Raw genomic sequence first — 20,681 nt, 5'->3', positions numbered from 1 at the left:
CTTTTGTTGCATCATCTTGCTATGAGACCCACTTGCGCAGGCCTGAATCACCACGTGGGCACTGGCCCGCCACGTGGGCACTCATGCGGGCACTCGGCTCACCATGCAGGCACTTGGCTCGCCATGCAGGCATTCACGTGGGCACTCAGCTCACCATGTGGACGCTGGCTTGCCATGCCGGCACACTTTCTCTTTTTCTTTTTCCCAGGAGGCCCCAAGGATTGAACCCAGGTCCTCCAATGTGGTAGGTGGAAGCCCTATCACTAGAACCATATCTGCTTCCCTTAAAATATTTTTAAATTCTGTCTCCAAGTTTTGTCCCAAGCCTCAATTGTTGTTCTTGTAGCTTCATTCTAAAAAGCTTAAATATCTTATTGCCTATTCAAACAAGCAGACCATTCTCATTTATTCAGTCTTGACATACTGGGTTTTCTAAAAACCCATAAAAAAATAATATGCTAATATTATTACTTCACTATGGAGTCCTCTTTTGGCTGTATCTGTTATACTTTTCCAGTATCATGTTCATTCAGTGTTGCAAGTCCCATCGATAGATCCAATTTGTTATGGCATGGATTTCTTCTTTAGACCATACATGAGGTAAAAAGCCTTATGTGCACAATTAGCCCATAATTCAATCTGAGAATTGACATTACCCTTACAAAGTATTTTAACGGAATTTCAGTGTACTCACTGATGTTCTGCCTATACATTCTACTGACTATATCTCTAAAAAATTTCCCAGTGTGACTTTATACCTTTCATTTTAACTCAGAAAAGTTAGATAGCCCAAAAGCTGAAATTATGTTTGTGGCATTACACCATCTACCCTAGACATACTGTTTGATAAAGAGGTATGCAAAACCTGCCATGAAAGCAATTAATAAATAAATAAATATGGGGCTTAATCTAGTAGAATTATAGAATTTTTATTTTGGAGGGGACCTTAAAGTTGCTCTACTCCGATGTTTCAATTCCTGAGTATCATTTTCCTGATTTTTGTTGTAATCACTTTTACATGATCTGCTTAATTTTTCTTAAGTTTCTCACAGTTTTTATACAACTTTTACAGTTAATCAGTTTTGCCCAAGCCTATATAAAGTCATGGATGAAATATGCTTGTTCTATTTTTCAAATGCATATTAAAGTACACACATAATCATTAAAAATTCATTTAAAGTCTGTCCACTCAAGAGCCTCTGGCCTGACACCACTGATATATGCCCCACACTTTGGAAAACACTGATCAGGTTTAAAATGATTCATTTTGCTATGTGGGATCTGAGCCAGAATTGGAACTCAGGTCTCCTACCTTCTAGCTCATTTCTCTTTCCACCATATTATTTTCTTTCAGTCCACTTAATTTGGGAAGCTAAAATGTCACTGCACTTAGAGACTATTGGAAAAAAAGTTTAAAAATTACAAAATCGGGAAGTGGACTTGGCCTAGTGGTTAGGGCATCCGCCTACCACATGGGAGGTTCAAACCCCGGGCCTCCATGGTGGCTGCTGGGTGCGGGGAATGGGAGGAAGAGATGAGATGGGGAGGCGTTTTCGGGACTTGGAGTTGTCCTGGGTGGTGCTTCACGGACAATTATGGGACATTGTAGATCCCCCCAGGGCCCACTGGATGGAACGTGGGAGAGTGTGGGCTATGATGTGGACCATTGACTATGGGGTACAGCGATGCCCAGAGATGTACTTACCAGGTGCAATGGATGTGTCATGATGATGGGAGAGAGTGTTGCTGTGGGGGGAGTGGGGGATGGGGGCGGTGGGGTTGAATGGGACTGCATATTTTTTTAATGTAATATTTTTTTAAAAAAGAATAAAAAAAAAAAAACCCGGGCCTCCTTGACCTGTGTGGAGCTGGCCCATGTGCAGTGCTGATGCACGCAAGGAGTGCCATGCCATGCAGCAGTGTCCCCCGTGTAGGGGAGCCCCACACGCAAGGAGTGCACCCCGTAAGGAGAGCCGCCCAGCACGAAAGAAAGTGCAGCCTGCCTAAGAATGGCGCCGCACACACAGAGAGCTGACACAGCAAGATGACACAACAAAAAGAAACAGAAATTCCTGTGCCGCTGACAACAAAAGCAGACAAAGAAGACAACGCAGCAAATAGACACAGAGAACAGACAACGGGAGGGGGGGGATAAATAAATAAATAGAAATCTTGAAAAAAAAAATTTACAAAATGCTGGTAAACCAGTCACCTAAACTTTGGTAGCCATTAATATCTAGATTATTGGAATTCACTGTCAAAGTTATCTAAATTTTAGTGCTCCCTATATTGATCCCTTAATTCTCTTATAAATTATTTATCCAAATTGAGTTTCTTCAAAACTAAAAACTGAAAAAACAAAACAAAACTGCATACTGCAACTCATTGGTGAAGTGAAGAACATAAAAGTTAGATTTTTAGAATACTAAAGATATAAAAGTGACCTTCATTCTCAGGGACATCAAGTTACATGTGCAAACTGACTTGTTTCCAAATGCAGGTCTCTTTAGAGGAATTATTTTAGAGATAAAGAAGCCTCATTACAAAGAACCCAGTTTGTGGAGTCCAGGGGCTTCGGCTTCTTGCTACATCGATCATCAGTTAGTGTGTGACTCTGGACAAGTCAATTCCCCTCTGAGAGCCTCTGTTCCTCAAGTGTGAAAAGAGGGCCACGGTCAAAATGATGATCCCTGAGATTCCATGATTAGCCATATGGTTTATATGGCACTACTAATTTGTGAAAGACTTTAGAAACAACTTAGTTCTCTTAAGTAGCTTAACGCATGTTCTTTCTCTTTGCAATATTGTTTTCAACTTTCCTGGACAATGCAAAGATGAATGCAATCCAAAACCATCCAAATATATAGTCAGAATTAGTAAGGCTTTAGATATAAAGAGAACTGTGCAAAGTTGGACTGCAAAGAGCGCGTCTAGGTATTAATATATCTAGGGAAAAGAGAACAAAGAAGTCAGAATTCCAGTTACTCCAGCAAAACAAAAATTTAAAGGATATGTGATTTAAACTACAGTGTTTCAGAAATGGCACTGTTCTTGATTTTCCAAAACTATAAGGTGGTGAAATTCTTCCGGTTTAGCCTATATACCCCAGAACAATAATGGTGCTGAAATACAGTAAGTTAGTATAACAGAACCAGATGTACAAAATGTTCACCTTTGTACCAAGGGCACTACTTTCCTTTAACTGCTGAACTGCTATATCAACACAGTTCTATCACCAACTAATTATAGCTAACAAAGCCCACTGCACGGAGTGTGTCTGGTCTATTTTTTTCTAGTACAAAAGTATAGTGCTGACATCCAATGAATATTAAGTGGTAACAATTTAATTCTTTGAGCACTGCATGAAATATGAATTCATGGTCATTCTACTACTGCCATTCCAGGCATTTTAGTGCCCATCAGGCTAGCTACTGTGGGAGCCACCAAAACCTCTCAGGTGGCATATTGTTGGGTCATAAATATCCCATTGGGAATGTACTGTTCAGGGTTAAATGTTCCCCTCTATTCTAACCTAACAACCACATTAATCAGCTTACAGTTCTGGATGCTGGCCCTGAATTTGAGAAGCAAATGCATGTGGCATGGTACAGAGTGCATGTTATTTCAGACAGAAAGTCAGGCAGGCAGTCAACAACCATTTCTTAGGCATCAACCCTTGTGCCAGATACCACGTTGGTGTCTGGAGGAACAAGAAGACTTCTTCCTCCAAACAAGGTGATCCCCTCAAGGATTCTGCAGTTGACCTGTCAATTCACTATTAACAGATGCTGACTGACATGCCTAGTGTATGCTCAGTCATTTGGTCAATTCACCTGTGTTGAATGAGTAACTTCTAGGGTCATACATGGTGCTAGGTGTTAGGGAGAGAGCGGTAAGCAAGCCCAAAACGGTCCCTATTAAACATAAACAGATGATTTACAGACAACATGCAGAGTGCTATATTCAAGGGCAAACAACGTACTGCAGGGGTTCAGAGGAGAAGCTGTCTGGCACTGCCTGAGGGCTAAGAGAAGGACAGTGGGCATTATACTCATGTGATGGGCAGGGGAGGGCACTGGAAGAAAGGAGGTTGGTGCAGAATTGACAGCAAAAATCTAGACATATGATGATAAAGCCTAGCCCAGTGAAATGAAAACAGAAAGGAAAAGAAGGAAAAGCAATAGAAATCCAATGATATTATAAATTGAAACCATCATGATGATTATACTATAAATGAGGACTAGAGAATTAGTCAAAAATGAGCTGCAGCATCCTTCTGTGCTGAGTCTCTTGTAGTTCTGTCTCCATTTTTTTTAAAGATTTATTTATTTATTTCTCTCCCCTCCCCCCCACCCCGGTTGTCTGTTCTCTGTGTCTATTTGCTGCATCTTCTTTGTCCACTTCTGTTGTCCTCAGAGGCACGGGAATCTGTGTTTCTCTTTGTTGCTTCATCTTGTTGTGTCAGTTCTCCGTGTGTGTGGCGCCATTCCTGGGTAAGCTGCACTTTTTTTGGCGCTGGGCAGCAAAAAGCTCTCCTTACGGGGCGCACTCCTTGCGGCTCCCCTACACGGGGGGACACCCCTGCATGGCAGGGCACTCCTTGCGCGCATCAGCACTGCACATGAGCCAGCTGCACACAAGTCAAGGAGGCCTGGGGTTTGAACCGCAGCCCTCCCATGTGGTAGACGGTCGCCTAACCACTGGGCCAAGTCCGCGGCCTTGTGTCTCCATTTTTATCACTGATCTGGACTACTGACAGAATTTTTTTAGCTTAAAATAATAATGGTGAGAGATGGCAACAACTTCCGTTTAGAAACCATGCACAGAGCAATGCATTATATACATGGATTATTTTCCTCAAATGTTAGAGCAGGTAGGCCCCATCATTTTCTCATTTCACAAATGAGGAAACTGAGACTCGGGTTAAGTAATTAGGGGCAAAGTCAACACCAGTAGGTGGCTCTACCCCTGGCGGATGGTTCTGCCTCTGTTTTGGGCCACCATTCTCCAGTAATACAACCCCTAATACACAACACAACACACATCCTTCCAAGAGCAGACCATGTCCTGAAATGGGCACACTGTTTTTAAAACAATAATTACAACTTGAAGAATAAAAAGTGGACCATTCTCAGAAAACATGCACTCTTTGGCCCAGTCCAACAGAAATCCACAAGGATTTAATTTTCAAAGTGGGGGGTTGGGCACCTGCAAGGATTGTCCTCTCTAACTGAATTGTATTTTTTTGCTAATAAACTCCAGCCAAATGAGAACTAATTCTACTGTCTTTCTCTACCTTTCCAACTCATCAAAACCAAGTTTTCCAAGGCTTAATGTCTCACAAGCAGTTGTTAATGGGTTTCATTGCTTAGTTAATTGTGCTATCAGAAGTCCAGGTCACTTCATATTTGCATGGCTAATGGTCCTACTTTAAAGTATGTGGCCACTTCAGCTGGATTTTAATGGTGTGTAATGTTTTTTGTTTGTTTGTTTGTTTTTTCTCTCGACTTTGGATTGACTTGATAGACTTACTTTCAAAGAATGAGTCAATAGCAAAAAGACCATTTTTAGCTGTGGGACATAAGTTGAGCACATTTCAAGACAAACGTTTATTTTAAGATGACTTAAAATGATGCCTATATTTAACATTAACCCAGTAATACAGTAAGTTTTAGGCTCAATATTTATCACTCTGTAAACTGTTTGTGACAATCAGGAGAACAATTTTACCCTATGTCTTTCACCCTTGTTGGACTGGCTAGTCCATTATTCAGGTATGAATATTACAGTTTCCACAACAGAAGAATTCATGGAGACCTACTTTCCTCCCTTTCTGGGAATGAATAATGAATACCTGGGTAGAGTATTTCAGTTTACCTTCCCACATGATTATCACAGGGTTGTTACACCCAGAGCACAAAGCTAGTAAATCACTTGCCTTGACCACCCAGCTAGTTAGTGGTTGAGATGTCAGCCAGATCTGGGTCTGGCTGCAATTCCATGGTCTATTTTAATCAATCACAGAAGGAAAGGCTCTCCACCATGACGTTACAACTTCTGGTCTCACTGCCCGAACTCTGCCCAAGTTTACCTGTTTAGTGATATTCCAAGGTCTATCAACAGGTCTGTCCAGAAATTACTCCTTCTCCCCAAGTTTATCAACTAGACATTTTATTCATTTAGTTCAGAGATCAGCAAGCTACAGCCCTCAGGCCAAATCTAAACCAAACCCTGTTTTTGTAAATAAAGTTTTATTACCTTTAATCCCCTCAAGATTTCTGCATGGTTTGTTTTTGGGTGTGCGAGTGTGTGTGTGTTCTCCAAATTTCATGCAAGTTTACATAATAAGCTTGAAGGTTTAGGTTTGGATCTAGAGCTGTCTAAAGCAAGCTGTACAATATTCTTTCTCCATGGTGTAGGGAAAATTTTAAGATTTTGAAATGAGCATCCTTTTAACGGAATGTTGGCGCCTCTGGAGTTTACATGAGCCCATAGGGAGTAGGGGCCTTTGTCTTTGACCAGGCTATTTTATACCTTTTTAAGGTGTAGATAACCAAAAGCAATGTAAATAATTCTTGCCTATGGATGCAACTAATTCTGTCTGGTGGAGGTTCAACTGACTTCCTCACCACCTAAGCTGGTCGGCATCCATTTGTAAATTCACTTAATTTTGTGGTTGTTTTGACTTCTACTAACCTGTTCTAACAACTTTCTTACTTCTCTCAATTAGTGAGGTAAGTAAAATTTTTGAAAAGGTGTCACTTCATATCTGTATATCAGCCATGATTTCACCTTTTTAAAACTATATATACTTTTACAGAGGTTACTAAGAGGACATTTTTACCATTTTAATCTTACATTTCAGCTTGAAAAGGCATTTATAACTAACTATACTCATTGTAACAGAAAATTATATAAACCTATGTATGTATTTGAGGAAGGGGAGAGAGAGAACACACAGTAGCTAATAGAAATAGCTGGGTGGTCTCGAAGCCAAACTCAGCATGTAAATGCAATGCCTTCCCCCCAGCGTGGGACATGACACCCGGGGATGAGCCTCCCTGGCAACGAGGGACCACTATCAACTACCAACTGATGATGCAACTGGAAAATGACCTTATACGGAAGGTTCAATGCGGATCAGCAGAATATCCATGTCTACATAAAATACCATGACTTTAAAATGCTGTTTGACCTAAAGTAAGGGGGAAATGGAAAGGAGAAATGAGTTTATATGGCTACGAGTTTCTAAAAAAGAGTCTGGAGGCTGGCAGAAGGTTTGCCCTCATGCACAACTGAGCAGAGTCAGAGAGACAGATAAAGCAGATACAACCCCCAGATATTGGTTCCTTTGAGGGCTAAAGAGACCCATGGGAGTTATGGTCATGGCCGATGGGGTTAACTACCAGGGCAGATGGCCCCTCTTTGGAAATGGTGTTTATGTGTGATGAATCTGGACTCAGATGGGATCTCCCTTCATAAGACTTTCATGCTAATGTGCTGGAGGTGCAGTTAATGTTGGGGTTTAAGATATATTTAGGGGATTTGAATCTCTGGACTGACAATGTGATAGCCAGATCCTGAGCCTCAACAGACTCCAGCACCTACAATCTGATTTATTGGACTTACCACACTCAGCTAAGATGGAGGTGAAGAAGGACAACCACCACACCATGGAGCCTAGAGTGATTACAACTGAAAATGGGAGGATTGCATCCAGCATCCAGGTGGAATCTGAGCCTCCTCTTGACATAAAGGTGCAATGGACACAACCAATCCAGTGTCCACATAGAAGAGGTGGCATTGGATTGGGAAAAGTGGACATAATGGACAAAGGGTATGGGGAAAGGCAGGAAGAGATGAGAGGTGGAGGCGTCTTCGGGACATGGAGCTGCCCTGGATGGTGCTTCAGAGGTAATCACCGGACATTGTAAATCCTCACAGGGCCTACATGATGGAATAGAGGAGAGTATGGGCCATGATGTGAACCAATGTATATGAGGTGCAGAGGTGCCCAAAGATGTACTTACCAAATCCAATGGATGTGTCATGATGATGGGAACGAGTGTTGTTGGGGGGGGGAGAGGGGGGGTGGGGGGGTGGGGTTGAATGGGACCTCACATATATATTTTTAATGTAATATTATTACAAAGTCAATAAAAAATAAAAAAATTAAAAAAAAAAAAAAAAAGAAATAGCTGGGTGGGGATGAACCACACCTGCATTTGAAGCATGCTTTACTACCACCTGTGAGATCCCAGACAAGTTATTAAACCTTTCTAAGCCTCAGATACCACATCTGTTAAATGGGGATAGAAATAGTACCTGCCTCATAAGTTTGATGAAAGAGTAAATACACACTGCTTATAAAGTGCTTGGTACGTAAAAAGTGGTCAATAAGTGTTCGCAATCTACTGAGACATTCTATGAGACATATTGACGGAAAGAATTAGTTTTATTTGAGAATAGGGATGTCTTCACAAAAGAAAAGTGGATTTTATCTAGGCCTTGAAGGATTCACAGAGAACAGGGATAATGCCTTTGATATACAAAAGGAACAGTATGCGGGAAAAATAGTGAGGAATCAAAGTGCCAGAGAAGGAGAGAAGGTGAGTCATAGTTTCAAATCTAAAAGAAGGCAATTCCCAGTGAACACTGCATTAGTAAGATGACTTGAATTTTCCTCAGGTTGTTAAAGCTTGTACTTCTCTACCCCAGGGTTGTATAAGGAGTGCAAAAGCCAAATAAGGAGGCATTGTTCAGACACCAATCTTCATGAACTCTGGACAAGAAATCGTGACTGCAATTACAATGCCTCACCTGGCTCAGGTACCCAACACTAAAAAGTGGTTATTTTATCTCAAACTTATAAAAATAACAAAAAGTATTAGTCAAGTATGACTGAATGCATGGCACAGACCACATTTTATAAAGGCCAAACTTCATACACAATACTTTAGTAGTTAACTGACACTCAATACACACACACCCATACACACATGAAAATAACAAATCCAATTGCACTGTGTTTCTTATCCTAAACAAATCCGCATCTTTCCATGCCTGGATATGTCATTTCTACATTCTCTTATTGGTCCTGTGATGAGTTGTGTCCCAATCTACCCCATTCTATTTCAAATCAGTCACTTCACTGAATAAGGGGAATAAAACACGCAGAAATCTCAGCTCTGTGTCAATATTTGCTAAATGTCTACTAGAAAGTCCACCATATTTGCACGTGCTAACAGTTCACTTCTTTTCATTTCTGCACACTTCGGTGAGCATGCTGAAACTGTAGAAGGCCCACCCTAGTTAAGTGTGCGTTCTGCAAAATTGCCTACTCTAGAGACTTGGAGGTCTGCTAAGACTCAGGAATGTCAGCTATAGCTTTCTGCTGGAACAATGATGGAGAGGAGGAAAAGGGGGCTGGGCCATGCTGGCTTTTTGACAGGAGGAGAACTTTCTCAAAAGCCATCTCCTTTTTAAAAAATCTTATAGGTAACTCCCTGTCTCCTACTAGCAGAAATCATCCCACTCCAGGTCTCAGGTGGTTCTGCTGCGTGATTGTTTCTAGCTTTCGTCCTGATGAAGAGGCGAGCACGTGACTGCCGCCATCCATAAAGGCTGAAGTGAGTATACTTAGCTAAAGGGCACTGCAATAATTTTTCCTTTCCACGTGAGAAAGTTAGCCTTGAAAATTCTCTGGCTCACTGCCTGTTTTTAAATCATCTTTTAGGAAAAGGGTGACCAAGGGGGCATGTTAAATTTGGGCTATCCCCCTTCCTATCCCCGTATCAACTTCTCTTTAAAAATTTTTTAAAAATGTAATAAAGTGGTAGTTCCCAATTCAGCCTTCACATTTGCAATGCTGAAAACTAAACATTTTATTAGGCAATACCCCCAAATGCCCATTGTAAGAAAACAGTCCTGGCTGACAGATTAAATTTGATTAGCACTGGGTCTGGAGCTATTCTGTGGAGACAATGTGATTCCTGTAGGAAGTCAAGGGTGAATGGCTGCCTGAGAAACAGTCACTGTAAAGATTTATAATCCCCGACTACAAATCAGCCTCTGGTTCCAAAGAAGTGATTGTGTCCTTCCCACCCCTGCTACAGCATGTTGCCCTACTGAGAAACACGTTGAGAATCTTGAACTTATTTCTACAAGTACAGTGGGACAAGAACATGTTTCCCTTTATTTGCCCTGACTTAAATGTTTAGAAAAGAGGTTGGTAACTTAGCATAGTACCAAGTTGCTGATTTTTACAATGATTTCCACAGGCCAAATGAGGTAGTGGTAATTGACTCTTAGGCCTGGGGCAAACTAGTGTAAGTCTCCTGTGCCCTGTCCCCAGTAGAAATTGTTGATTTACCTGTTTGTTCTTTTAAAGGACAATCTCTCTCTCCCTCTGTCTCTCTCACATAAATAAAAGCATCGAAGGGCATGTGGCTCAGTGATTGAGCCCCTCCTTCCCATGTACAAGGTCTTGGGTTCAACATCCAGTACCTCCCCCAAAAAATAATAATAAAGTAAATAAAAACAATGCAATCACCACTTTGAGGGATTATGCCATCAGACATTCTTAGGATGGTGAAAATCATTTTAAGTATGTGTTCTTCACCTGAGGCCACAGCTGGGAAGTGAGTGCTTCAAGCGGGGAGGATGAGGCACCTCAGCAGATTTGTATGCTACAGGACCCAGGGCCCAGGACCACCCTGCAAGTGGGGAGGAGGGAAATGGCAAGTGAGAGGAGCCAGGAATTTTGATGCAAATTTGCCAACAAAGCTACTCTATAGCAGGCTGGTAGCAATTTGGGAAGACAATACTTTTTATAAGCACTTGGCCAGAGGAGTATGGACAAGCTTACACACATTCATACTCAATACTTCCACTCTTGCAGGGCTGAAGAAATGTGTTCTTTCCTCCTCCTCCCACTCCAGAGAGAAAGGGTGAGAAAGCACAGCTCCCTCTTGGGAAAAATGCAGTAAGACCCCTGCAAGGTCCAGTCTGGGGATGGCCTTTCCTTGATGAGAAGCCACAAATCAGGCTTTGCTAGGGTTTCTGGGTTAAAGTTTTTCATAGATGACTGAATATATGCAAACTTGGCTCCAATGGGAAGGCCCCAGTAACAGACTCAAAGTTAACTACTTTGCTTCTACTGACTGCCTCTGGTTGCCTTCCTCTTTATCTTATATATCTGCATAGTCCTTCATAACTTCGCAAAACGCTGCCTCACATACAATGAGATTTCATCCTCACCTTATAGGTAGAAAGGACAGTGTTAAGTATTGCCACTAAAGTCTAAGACCCAGAAGAGCTGAGTGACTTGCTCATGGCCAATGTGAGCAGCAGAACTGGCTCCAGATTCCACACTTCCCAACTCCCGTCCATAAAAAATTATAATCGCTACCATCCATGAATGCTATTTACCATGTATCAGGCACTGAGCCAAGCACTTTATGACCATTACCTCATCTATTCCCCACAACAACACTATCAAGTGGGTATTTTTAATCCCACTTTACAGATGTGAAATACTGGGCTTATGAGGCTAAATAATTTCCCAAAGGTGAGAGAAGTCATAAATGTTGAAACTGCAATTCCAAGGGGGTTCTGTCTGACACCTTGGTTAATTCAAATTATACCTCCCACTCCGATAGATTTTTCCTAAGCAAATACCATACTAAACTGAAGAAATAGAAGTTTTCTCCGGATCTGAAGATTTCAAATAAATTACTTTAAATATCTGCTAACAAACTTCTGAAATTCTAGTTTTGCCCACTTTGATATTGTCTAATAGCACTCTAAAGCCTATAAATTATCTTTTGTAAGGTGTTATTTTAGGTCCAAATATCACTTGCTTTCATTCCTTCATTCATTTAAAAGAAAAACAGGGCAGCGAACTTGGTCCATAGTGGTTAGGGCTTCCGTCTACCACATGGGGGGTCCGCGGTTCAAACCCGGACCTCCTCAACCCGTGTGGAGCTGGCCCATGCGCAGTGCTGATGCGCTCAAGGAGTACCATGCCACGCAGGGGTGTCCCCCGTGTAGGGGAGCCCCACGCGCAAGGAGTGCGCCCTGTTAGGAGAGCTGCCCAGCGCGAAAGAAAGTGCAACCTGCCCAGGAATGGTGCCGCACACACACAGAGAGCTGACACAACAAGATGACACAACAAAAAGAAACACAGATTCCCATGCCACTGACAACAACAGAAGCAGACAAAGAAGACGCAGTAAATAGACACAGAAAACAGACAATGGGGGGGGCGGGAAGAGAAATAAATAAATAAATAAATCTTTTTTTAAAAAAAGAAAAACAGAGATGGTTTAATATAAATTCCTACATGAACTGTACAAAAGCACCCAGAAAACTTTATGAGCATAATAAATTCTGGAGACTAACTGCATGGAATCAAATCCCATATATACAAACTGACAACCAACAGGGTGGGGAGGAGTTACCAGAGCTCATGCTTAGGCTTGCTCACATTTACATTAAGAGTAAAGATACTGACCTCACAGGGATTGTGGGGAACTGAATCATGTGCCCCACAAAAGGTATGTTCAGGTCCCTACCACTGGTCCTGTGGGTGTGAGCCCATTTGTAAAGGGGATCCCTTGAAGATTTACTTCAGTTAAGGTGTGGTCCAAATGAATCAGGTTGGGTTTTAATCCAGATTACAGGAGCCCTTTAGAAGCAGAGTGAAAGTTAGATAGAGACAGAAGCCATGAGAAGCAGCCAGAAGCTAGAAGTCAACAGAACCAGAAGAGAAAAAAAAATGCTTCCATATGTATTGCCATGTGACAGAAAAGTCAAAGAACCCCAAAGACTGCCAGCCAGCCAGAAGACAGGGACCCAGGAGAAAGCAAGCCTCCTATCCTCTGAAGCTAGGAGCCAATAAATTCCTGTTTTTAAGCCAACCCATTGTATGGGATTTGTTTTCGCAGAGAAACTAAAAGAGGGATGTTGTTCATAGGGAAATAATGAGAATACACTGAGGACAGCGTAAACGGTCAAGAGCTATTGTAATTATTGTTTTGTTATTTCTATTTCTACAAAGTTTCTCAGGATTGCTCTAATTTCACTAGGCTGACAAAAGCTGAATACCCTCCTTGATGAAGTGTTACAAATATAGCTCTCTTATATATAGATAATAAAGCACCCTGAATCCTTACAGGGAAAGAATATGCCATTTCGTAACTCATAAGTCAACTCCATCTCTTAAAAATTATTATTCACCTGGTGCTATTAAAACTGTCAAGTCTTCTATATCACCTCAGTACTTGAGTCAAATAGGTGTTATTTTACGCAACATAATGTGTTAATTCAGTCACATAGCCCTCACCTGAAGAACGAGAATCACAAGGGACAAGCAAATTTCCCAGCTCCACAAAAAGAATTTCCCCAAAATATAAGAAATTAGTTTTTTTACTGCAAAAAATACCTTTTTCCCCTCTAGTTATAAAATATATGCCCACTAATATTAGTGATAATTAAATTTAGTAAAATTATGAATATGTACATAAAAAGTAAAGAAAGATGAATCCATAATTCTGCTACTAGTACCATTTTGGTGTCTTTTGCTTTTGTCTTCCTGCTATGCCTTTTTAAGACTTACTTGGAATCACTCTGGGTTCAAAATTCTTTTCTTTTTTCCTCCACTTAAACTATTTTAATGTGAGCATTTACAATGTTACTGCAGACTCTTTATAAAAGTTTTCACTGGCTGCAGGATAATTCAGGGGATGGATGGCTTTGTCATGATTTTCTTAACCATTTCCCCTCAAACTCCCCCAAAAGGCCTATGCTGTCAAGACCAGACGTGAGTTCTAGATGCACAACCCGAAAAATGAGGCCTGCCTGTGGTCGTGAACTGGGCCGTTTGGGAAACCAGCCACATAACTTCTCATGGTAGGTGAGAAACATCGTGGGCCCTTCACTTCAAATGCCAACAGACCATAAGTCCAGTGAGGTGTGAACTCCAAATGCCAAGAGTTTGGGTTAGCAATTACAGCTACTCCTCTAAGATAAATAAAATACTTTCCCAATGACCCTGGCCACCCAGAGGGACAGCAGGGCAACACCTTCCCACTTTGTAACACGTATTCCAATGAATGCAGAGCCCAGCTCTGACGACCACCTCCTTTTCTCCTCTCCCCCACCCAGTTTACTTCCAGAAATCACTGATCCAGACCACTCAATGCCACTTACTACCAAATGCACCATAAAAACTACTTGTTAAGTAATATACGTTTGCTACATTTTCTTTCAGAAAAAAAGAAGAGGCAAAAGGGCAAGAGTTGTTCAGAAAAAAACAATGTAGGTCTTGCTTAGAGTCACGAAATGTAACACTGAAGTTCAAGAAAACACAGTTACCAAGGCTCACTCAATACCTTCATTTCCATGCATGTCCCTCATCTTAAGATCCAAAATTCAGTGCTATACTGTTCAATTTATTAATAGGTGGTGTGTCTTAAGAAACAACTTGTATGTTACTTTCACATTTCCCACAGTTAAAAAAGCATGGATTCTTGTTTTAAGTAATTAAAGGTTAAGTAAAGACAAGATAGCCTATGCAAATTCCTGATCACAGTAGTTGAAGTTTTGAAAATATTTTTACTACTCTTAAAACAAGACTGAGACACATGAAAAAAATATTTTAATCAAAGTAAGGATGGCCTAGTAGAAAAGAATGGGTTTTGTAGTAAGAAGACCTGGGCTTGAATTCTGATTCGGCCCATGATTGAGGGATAATACCACTTCAAAGGATTCTTTGAGTATTAAATACTAAATCCACAAGTCCAAGCACCATCTCTGGCAAAGAGCAGGTGTGCAATACATTGTAACAATTTCAGTATTAATAACAACAAAAACCTACAGGTCAAGAAGAAGGAAGTTGTCAGGTAAACTGTATTAACAATTTATGAGTGTGGATCATCATAAACATAAAATCCAAGGGCTAGGGATTAAGAAATTGAGGATCACTGCTTTACTTTTTTAACCTTATAAAGCAAATTAAGCTGGGGAGAAAAAAGCATACCCTTCTTAAACTTTGTCCTGGAGCAGCTTGCCCAACTTAGAGACCTCCTGGGTGCTCTGTAAATTTCCCAACAACTGTAGAGCCAGGTTCCCTACCCTGTGTCAGTCCCCTACTCTGAACTGTGGCAGCTTCATGCTCATCATTCAGCCAGGCTCCTGAACCAACCCTGCCCAATCTTGACCATAGATGTTATTCCAGAAAATCCTAATTCATGCCTCAAGCAGCTTGGAGGCAAGTCAACCTTGATAGCCCCTTTGCTTTGCCTTGCACCTCAGTCCTACTTAAAAATGTCTTCCATCTCATTCCTGTTATTTAGTCTCTATATCCTACCACAATTCCAGGGACTGAGATCAATTTTCCCTTGCTCTATTTTTTTAAGGCTAGCTCCTGTTTTAAATTCCTGACCCTAAACTCACATATATCTGTTAGGGTTCTGCCACCTACTAGCACACCTTCTTTTGGTTCGAAGATCCCCTCATTGCTTGCGTTAGACCTTACACCAAGTGCTGGCCAACCTGAAGCTAGTTCACTGCCATCACGATACACGGTTCCACATGTTCGGGAGCTGATGGAGCTCATGTGACCTCTTGTCCTTTCAAGACCTGCAGCTCACACCAGCCCAAATGCAGGCAATTTCTGGGACTCGAGGGCATTCTGCTATGAGCCATCCCAACTTCTTCCACCATTTCTTGGGTGCCTTTGCATATGACAGCAGAATTGCCATCATCTCTTTAACCCTCTCCAGAGGTTAACATTATCTCTCCTAACTGCAATTGTTTTTTTCATGTTGGATTTTTCTTCTTCCTTTCCACAGAAATTACCTCAGTCCAAGTCCTCTGACCTGGTCCTCAGCCATGACTCATGCCACTTGGGAGCCCAATCCCCCCAAATGTCAATACTGTCATGCTCTTGCTTTAGTGATATCAAAAGATACACTGATTCAGATTTTTAGCAGGAATGCTGGAACTAAAGGCGCCAAGACCCAGAGTCCCTCAGGTCACTGTTCTTATGGTTTTTAGATGAATGTATCTGTGAACCACTGAAAGAAAGAAATCCTGGACACTCTGCCCTGGAATCTTGAGTTCTTTGTTCCAGGTAGTAAAGGTCCCAGTCCTTACGTCTTTATTTAGCACTTCCATAGGCCCCCAAATGTACCTCAAGATCCAGAAAATATTTTCCTTCTTAAATTTTCATACTCAGTTTTGATATTCAGCTGTATGAGTGTTTCCTATGGAATTCCACGATCAGTGAATATCATGTTTTTAATTAGAACTCTTTCCTGTACTATCATACAATTCTTGGGGTCTTTGAGTGGGAAATCCAAGAACTAATAGGATGAATTTTTAGTAACTTCAGCCTAAAATCTTAGAATGTTTGAACGTCAAAGATCCTTAGATACTATCTGCTCTAACCAGCATTAGTCCCATTTTCCAGATGAGGGAACTGAGGCTGACATCATTTGATTCTCAGTCCAATGTACTTTTCTCCATATCATCTCCAACTTTCTAATAATGAGCCCCTGTTTATATTTGTCTCTTTCCATCTGAGTGAAGAAGTCATCCAAGGTCATGCTGCTCTACAGAACTTCAACCAGTGAAAATATTCCAAAAATATGTTTGTGGGTCTGGATTGTATTTACTTCATACTTCTTCGTGACTTCAGTTCCATGTGGTTTTATCATGAGCATTGTTTTGGAAAGAAAAGAAAAGAAAGCAGTCAAGATCCAAATCCTTTAATCTATGGTTCAATGGCTGCCTTCTTAACAGACAAGCATGACCCACAGATTCAGGCACAGTTGTGTCACTTAGCACCTGTGGAAACCTGGGGTAAGAGGTGACCTATGTTTTCTTTGCTTTCTTACCCCCAAAACGGGAATAATACCACCTAATTCCTAGGGTTATGGTGAGAATGAAATAAGATAATGTACTATAGCACTTAGTTTGGTATACAGTAAATAATAAAAGGTAGATGTTATTTTATTAGTATCATCTCTATGGATTTTCCCTTGACCTGTGTGACTTGCCTCTATTTAGCTGGTTTCCTTGTTCTGACTTGGGCTATATGCCCTAAAGGCCAGAAGATCTAACGTGCCTCGAAGGAGAGAAGAAGTTTACCAAAAGCAGTGTTTAACCAAGTTGAAACAATAAGATGAGGAAAAAGCTATCTGAATGGAAAAATAATCAAGATAATAAGGGTTCATTTTATACTCTAGGCTATGGCAAATTTTATATCAAGGCTGGTAAAAATCATCAGTCTGCATTACATTGAACAATTTTTCCCCACAATGAATTTATGAGATTATCATTTTGATTTGTTAAACAGTCTCAGCTAAGCCAGTTTGTTTGCCAGGCGCATAGCAGGAATTCAATAAATATTTGAATGAGTAAATGAATTAAGGAATGACTTATACCGAAAGAGCAAATACATATCAAAACTCAGAGAGTTCTATTCACTCTTCTATTTACAAGGTTAAAATAAGTTTTAGAACATTTCTATCTTAACTAGAGGTATCAATTAAAACTTTTTGTTAGAGGCCATACATAATTTTGCATAATACAAAATATAAGAATTCAAATAAACTATTGGAAATTTATGGATATTTACATTTTTTCATGACTGCTGACAGCCCCAAAACAACTATGATGTCAAGACAAAGTATTAGTTTCCTCAACAGTATAATAAATAGAGCTATGGTAGGATCCATGTTTATTTGGCAATGTTCTTCCCTAATTATTTTGAGATTTAACACACATATTGCCAGATAATCTATCATAAATTTTATTTTCCTTTTTAAATTTTTTACGGGATAGCTACTTGCTAAGTAGTCAATCAGTAAACAGTTCTAATCAGTCTTCTTCAGGCAGACTTGCAGTCTCCGAGCTGGCAGACCATATTTCCCATTTATATAGGATAAACTTCCAATAGTCAGTCCAATAATTTTGTGGACAAGTAGAAAGTTGCTATAGTAATATGTGCATGAGAACTCTTCACAAGAATAAAGATAAGGGGTCCAACTGAAGAAGACATTTGGGCTGTGGAGTCACTCACTATTTGAGTCCTGTGTTTGAACACTGATTTTATATCAATAACAGTATATAGTAGAGAATAAATCATGTATTTCAGTTGGTTTCTGAAATTAATCAAAATGGTGTTTCCCAGTGCACTATGTGAATCTTGTGTTTTCACATTGATTGTAAGTCAAAATCAGTCCATACCAGTGATTAAAACATATACTGCCTTTTGTTTTCTCAACTAATCACAATATTTATATAGTGTACTATGTGAATCCTGTGGGTTTTTATTTTTTTTCCTTCCCCTCCCCCTCTACGTGAATCCTGTGAGTCTTTTTGTGTTTTTTTTCCTTCCTCTCCCCGTCTATGTGAATCTATTGGCGTTGTTTGTTTTTCTTCCCCTCCTCCTCCGCCTCCCCCTTTCCCTCCCCTGCCCTTGTTGCTTTTGCTGTCTGTGTCCATTTGCTGTGTGATCTTCTGTATCTGTTTCTCTTTTCGTCTTCTCTTTTCTCCTCCAGGATTCACTGGGATTCGATCCTGATATGGAGAGAGGTTCCCTATCAATTTTGCCAGCTCAGTTCCTGGTCTCTCCTGTGCTTCACCTTGACTCTCACCTTTTTCTCTCTTTTGTTGTGTCATCATCTTGCTGCATGACTCACTTGCATAGGCACTGGCTCACCATGCAGGCACTCGGCTTACTGAGCAGGTACTCGGCTTGCCACTTGGGCACTGGTTCACCATGGAGGCACTCACATGGGCACTGGGCTTGCCATATGGGCACTCGCACAGGCACTGGCTCACCATGCAGGCACTCATGTGGACACTCGGCTCACCACACAGTCGCTCATGCAGGCACTGGGCTCACCACACAGGCAGTTGGCTCACCACAAAGGCACTGGCTCACTGCGCAAGCACGTTTTCTCTTCTTTTTCACCAGGAGGCCCCAAGTATCGAACCCAGGTCCTCCCATATGATAGGTGGAGGCCTTATCACTTGAGCCACATCCACTTCCCTGAATCCAGTGTTTTAACATTGCTTTTAAGTCTGTATCAGTAAATATTAGTGAGTAAATCATGGATTTAATTATTTTCTGAATCACACACAAAAAATTGTGACCTGTCTGTAACAGTAAATATTAGTGAGTAAATCATGGATTTAATTATTTTCTGAAATTACACACAAAAAATTGAGACCAGTTACCAAACTCAGAAAGTCAAATGTGAGAACTCATGAATGAGTTTTATTCTTCAGGCATGTTGAAGTGTAACTAGGAAAGTAAATGAGCATGAGGGAAGATTTTCTGGGGCTGAAAAATATGGAGTACTCATGAACTAGGTCCAAAGGAAACCTTCAAAGAGATGGTTCCATAACTGTTGTCAAAAATGTTGGTACTGAAGGAATAGGTGATAACAACATCCAACAGAATATATCCATCTATATGTTTTTTTGGTAAATTTATTGAAAAGAATAGAAAAATCCAGCCCAGTATTTTATACTTCAAGTCCAATTGTCCTTCTCAGGCTGGACTTTGGGAATCACCCTCCGTCTCTGCCCTCTAGAGGTATAGTTCAGCTATACCTCTAGAGGTATAGTTAGAGCTATTTCCAGGCAAGAGGTGCCTTGCTTCTAGATACTTATAAACTGTTTTGATTTTCCCCCCTTCTCTCTCTTTCTTTTTTTTCATTCTCTCCCCTTCCTTCTTTCTTTTCCTTTTTTTTCCTTCCCCCTTCCTTTTTTTTTTTTTTTTTCCTGATTTGGGAACACACTAAAATTTGAAGAGAAAAACTCCAAAGTATAAAAATGCTTTACAGTCACAACCAGTTCTTTCAAATAGGAAGCAAACTGGTCCTCCTCATTTGGACGATTATAGCCAAAAGAAGGATCTTGTTTCAAAGTGCAGCTGCTCATTTGAAGTAGGATAAGCATGGTTAATTTTTTCAATGTGAAATGGTGATGAATGGAAAAGAAAAGAAAGATATCTTTAAAGCTAGATTGAAAAAAAAATTGTTTTAACTCAAGAAGGTCATCAATCTGGAAATACTATCCAGAGAATTTTTCAAATCACAGAAAGGTGTTTTCTGGAAATCTTAGATGACTAAAAATGAAAGGTATGCCTTGAAAAACAGTTTAAATAAAAGTCACAATAGTCACACATATGCAACTTGAAACCTGCAACATCCTGCTTCAGGGAACCTACAAGAAGGCACCGGGATCCCAATGTATACAGTTATCTTCTTTGTAAACCACCTAAAAACAGTAACAAAGGACTCCTAATTTTGTTAATAAAAATTATTGTAGATCACAGTAATATTTAAATTCTCATGGCTTTAGAATATTATTTTACAGACTAAAACTAAATCTATACCTAATGTTGGTCACACACATAGGTTCACTTTATAAAACTTCAGAGTTGAATTTGTATAATTTGTCTACTTTTTTTATGTATGTTATGCTTCAATAAGAAGTTTACTAATTAAAGTTACATTCGGTCTTCCCCTACCTTCTGAAATATATTTCCTAGATACATTCTTTAATGATATTAAAACACAAGATTGCAAGTCTCTTTCAAAGTTTTAGTGAAAAACTTGTAAGGCATTTTAAAATGTTAGTTTTTCTTTTTGGTTTATTAT

General features: G+C 40.3%; 1 protein-coding gene across 9 annotated transcripts in view; it reads right to left on the bottom strand.

Moving 5' to 3' along the window:
- MPPED2 (metallophosphoesterase domain containing 2) overlaps positions 1–20,681 on the bottom strand; it is a 182,501-nt gene that overhangs the window by 136,321 nt on the left and 25,499 nt on the right. The window contains exon 2 of one of the 9 annotated variants that reach the window (XM_071218139.1): positions 10,622–10,715. The exons of the other annotated variants lie outside the window; for them this stretch is intronic. Within the exon in view, the coding sequence (XP_071074240.1) occupies positions 10,622–10,715 (94 nt within the window). The remainder of the gene's footprint in view (positions 1–10,621; positions 10,716–20,681) is intronic. 9 annotated transcript variants of the gene reach the window in all.

This window comes from Dasypus novemcinctus, chromosome 10 (genome assembly GCF_030445035.2).
Source record: "Dasypus novemcinctus isolate mDasNov1 chromosome 10, mDasNov1.1.hap2, whole genome shotgun sequence".
Classification (NCBI taxonomy): domain Eukaryota; kingdom Metazoa; phylum Chordata; class Mammalia; order Cingulata; family Dasypodidae; genus Dasypus; species Dasypus novemcinctus.
The sequence above is the reverse complement of the archived record's forward strand: the minus strand, read 5'-3'. Positions and strand labels throughout refer to the sequence as shown.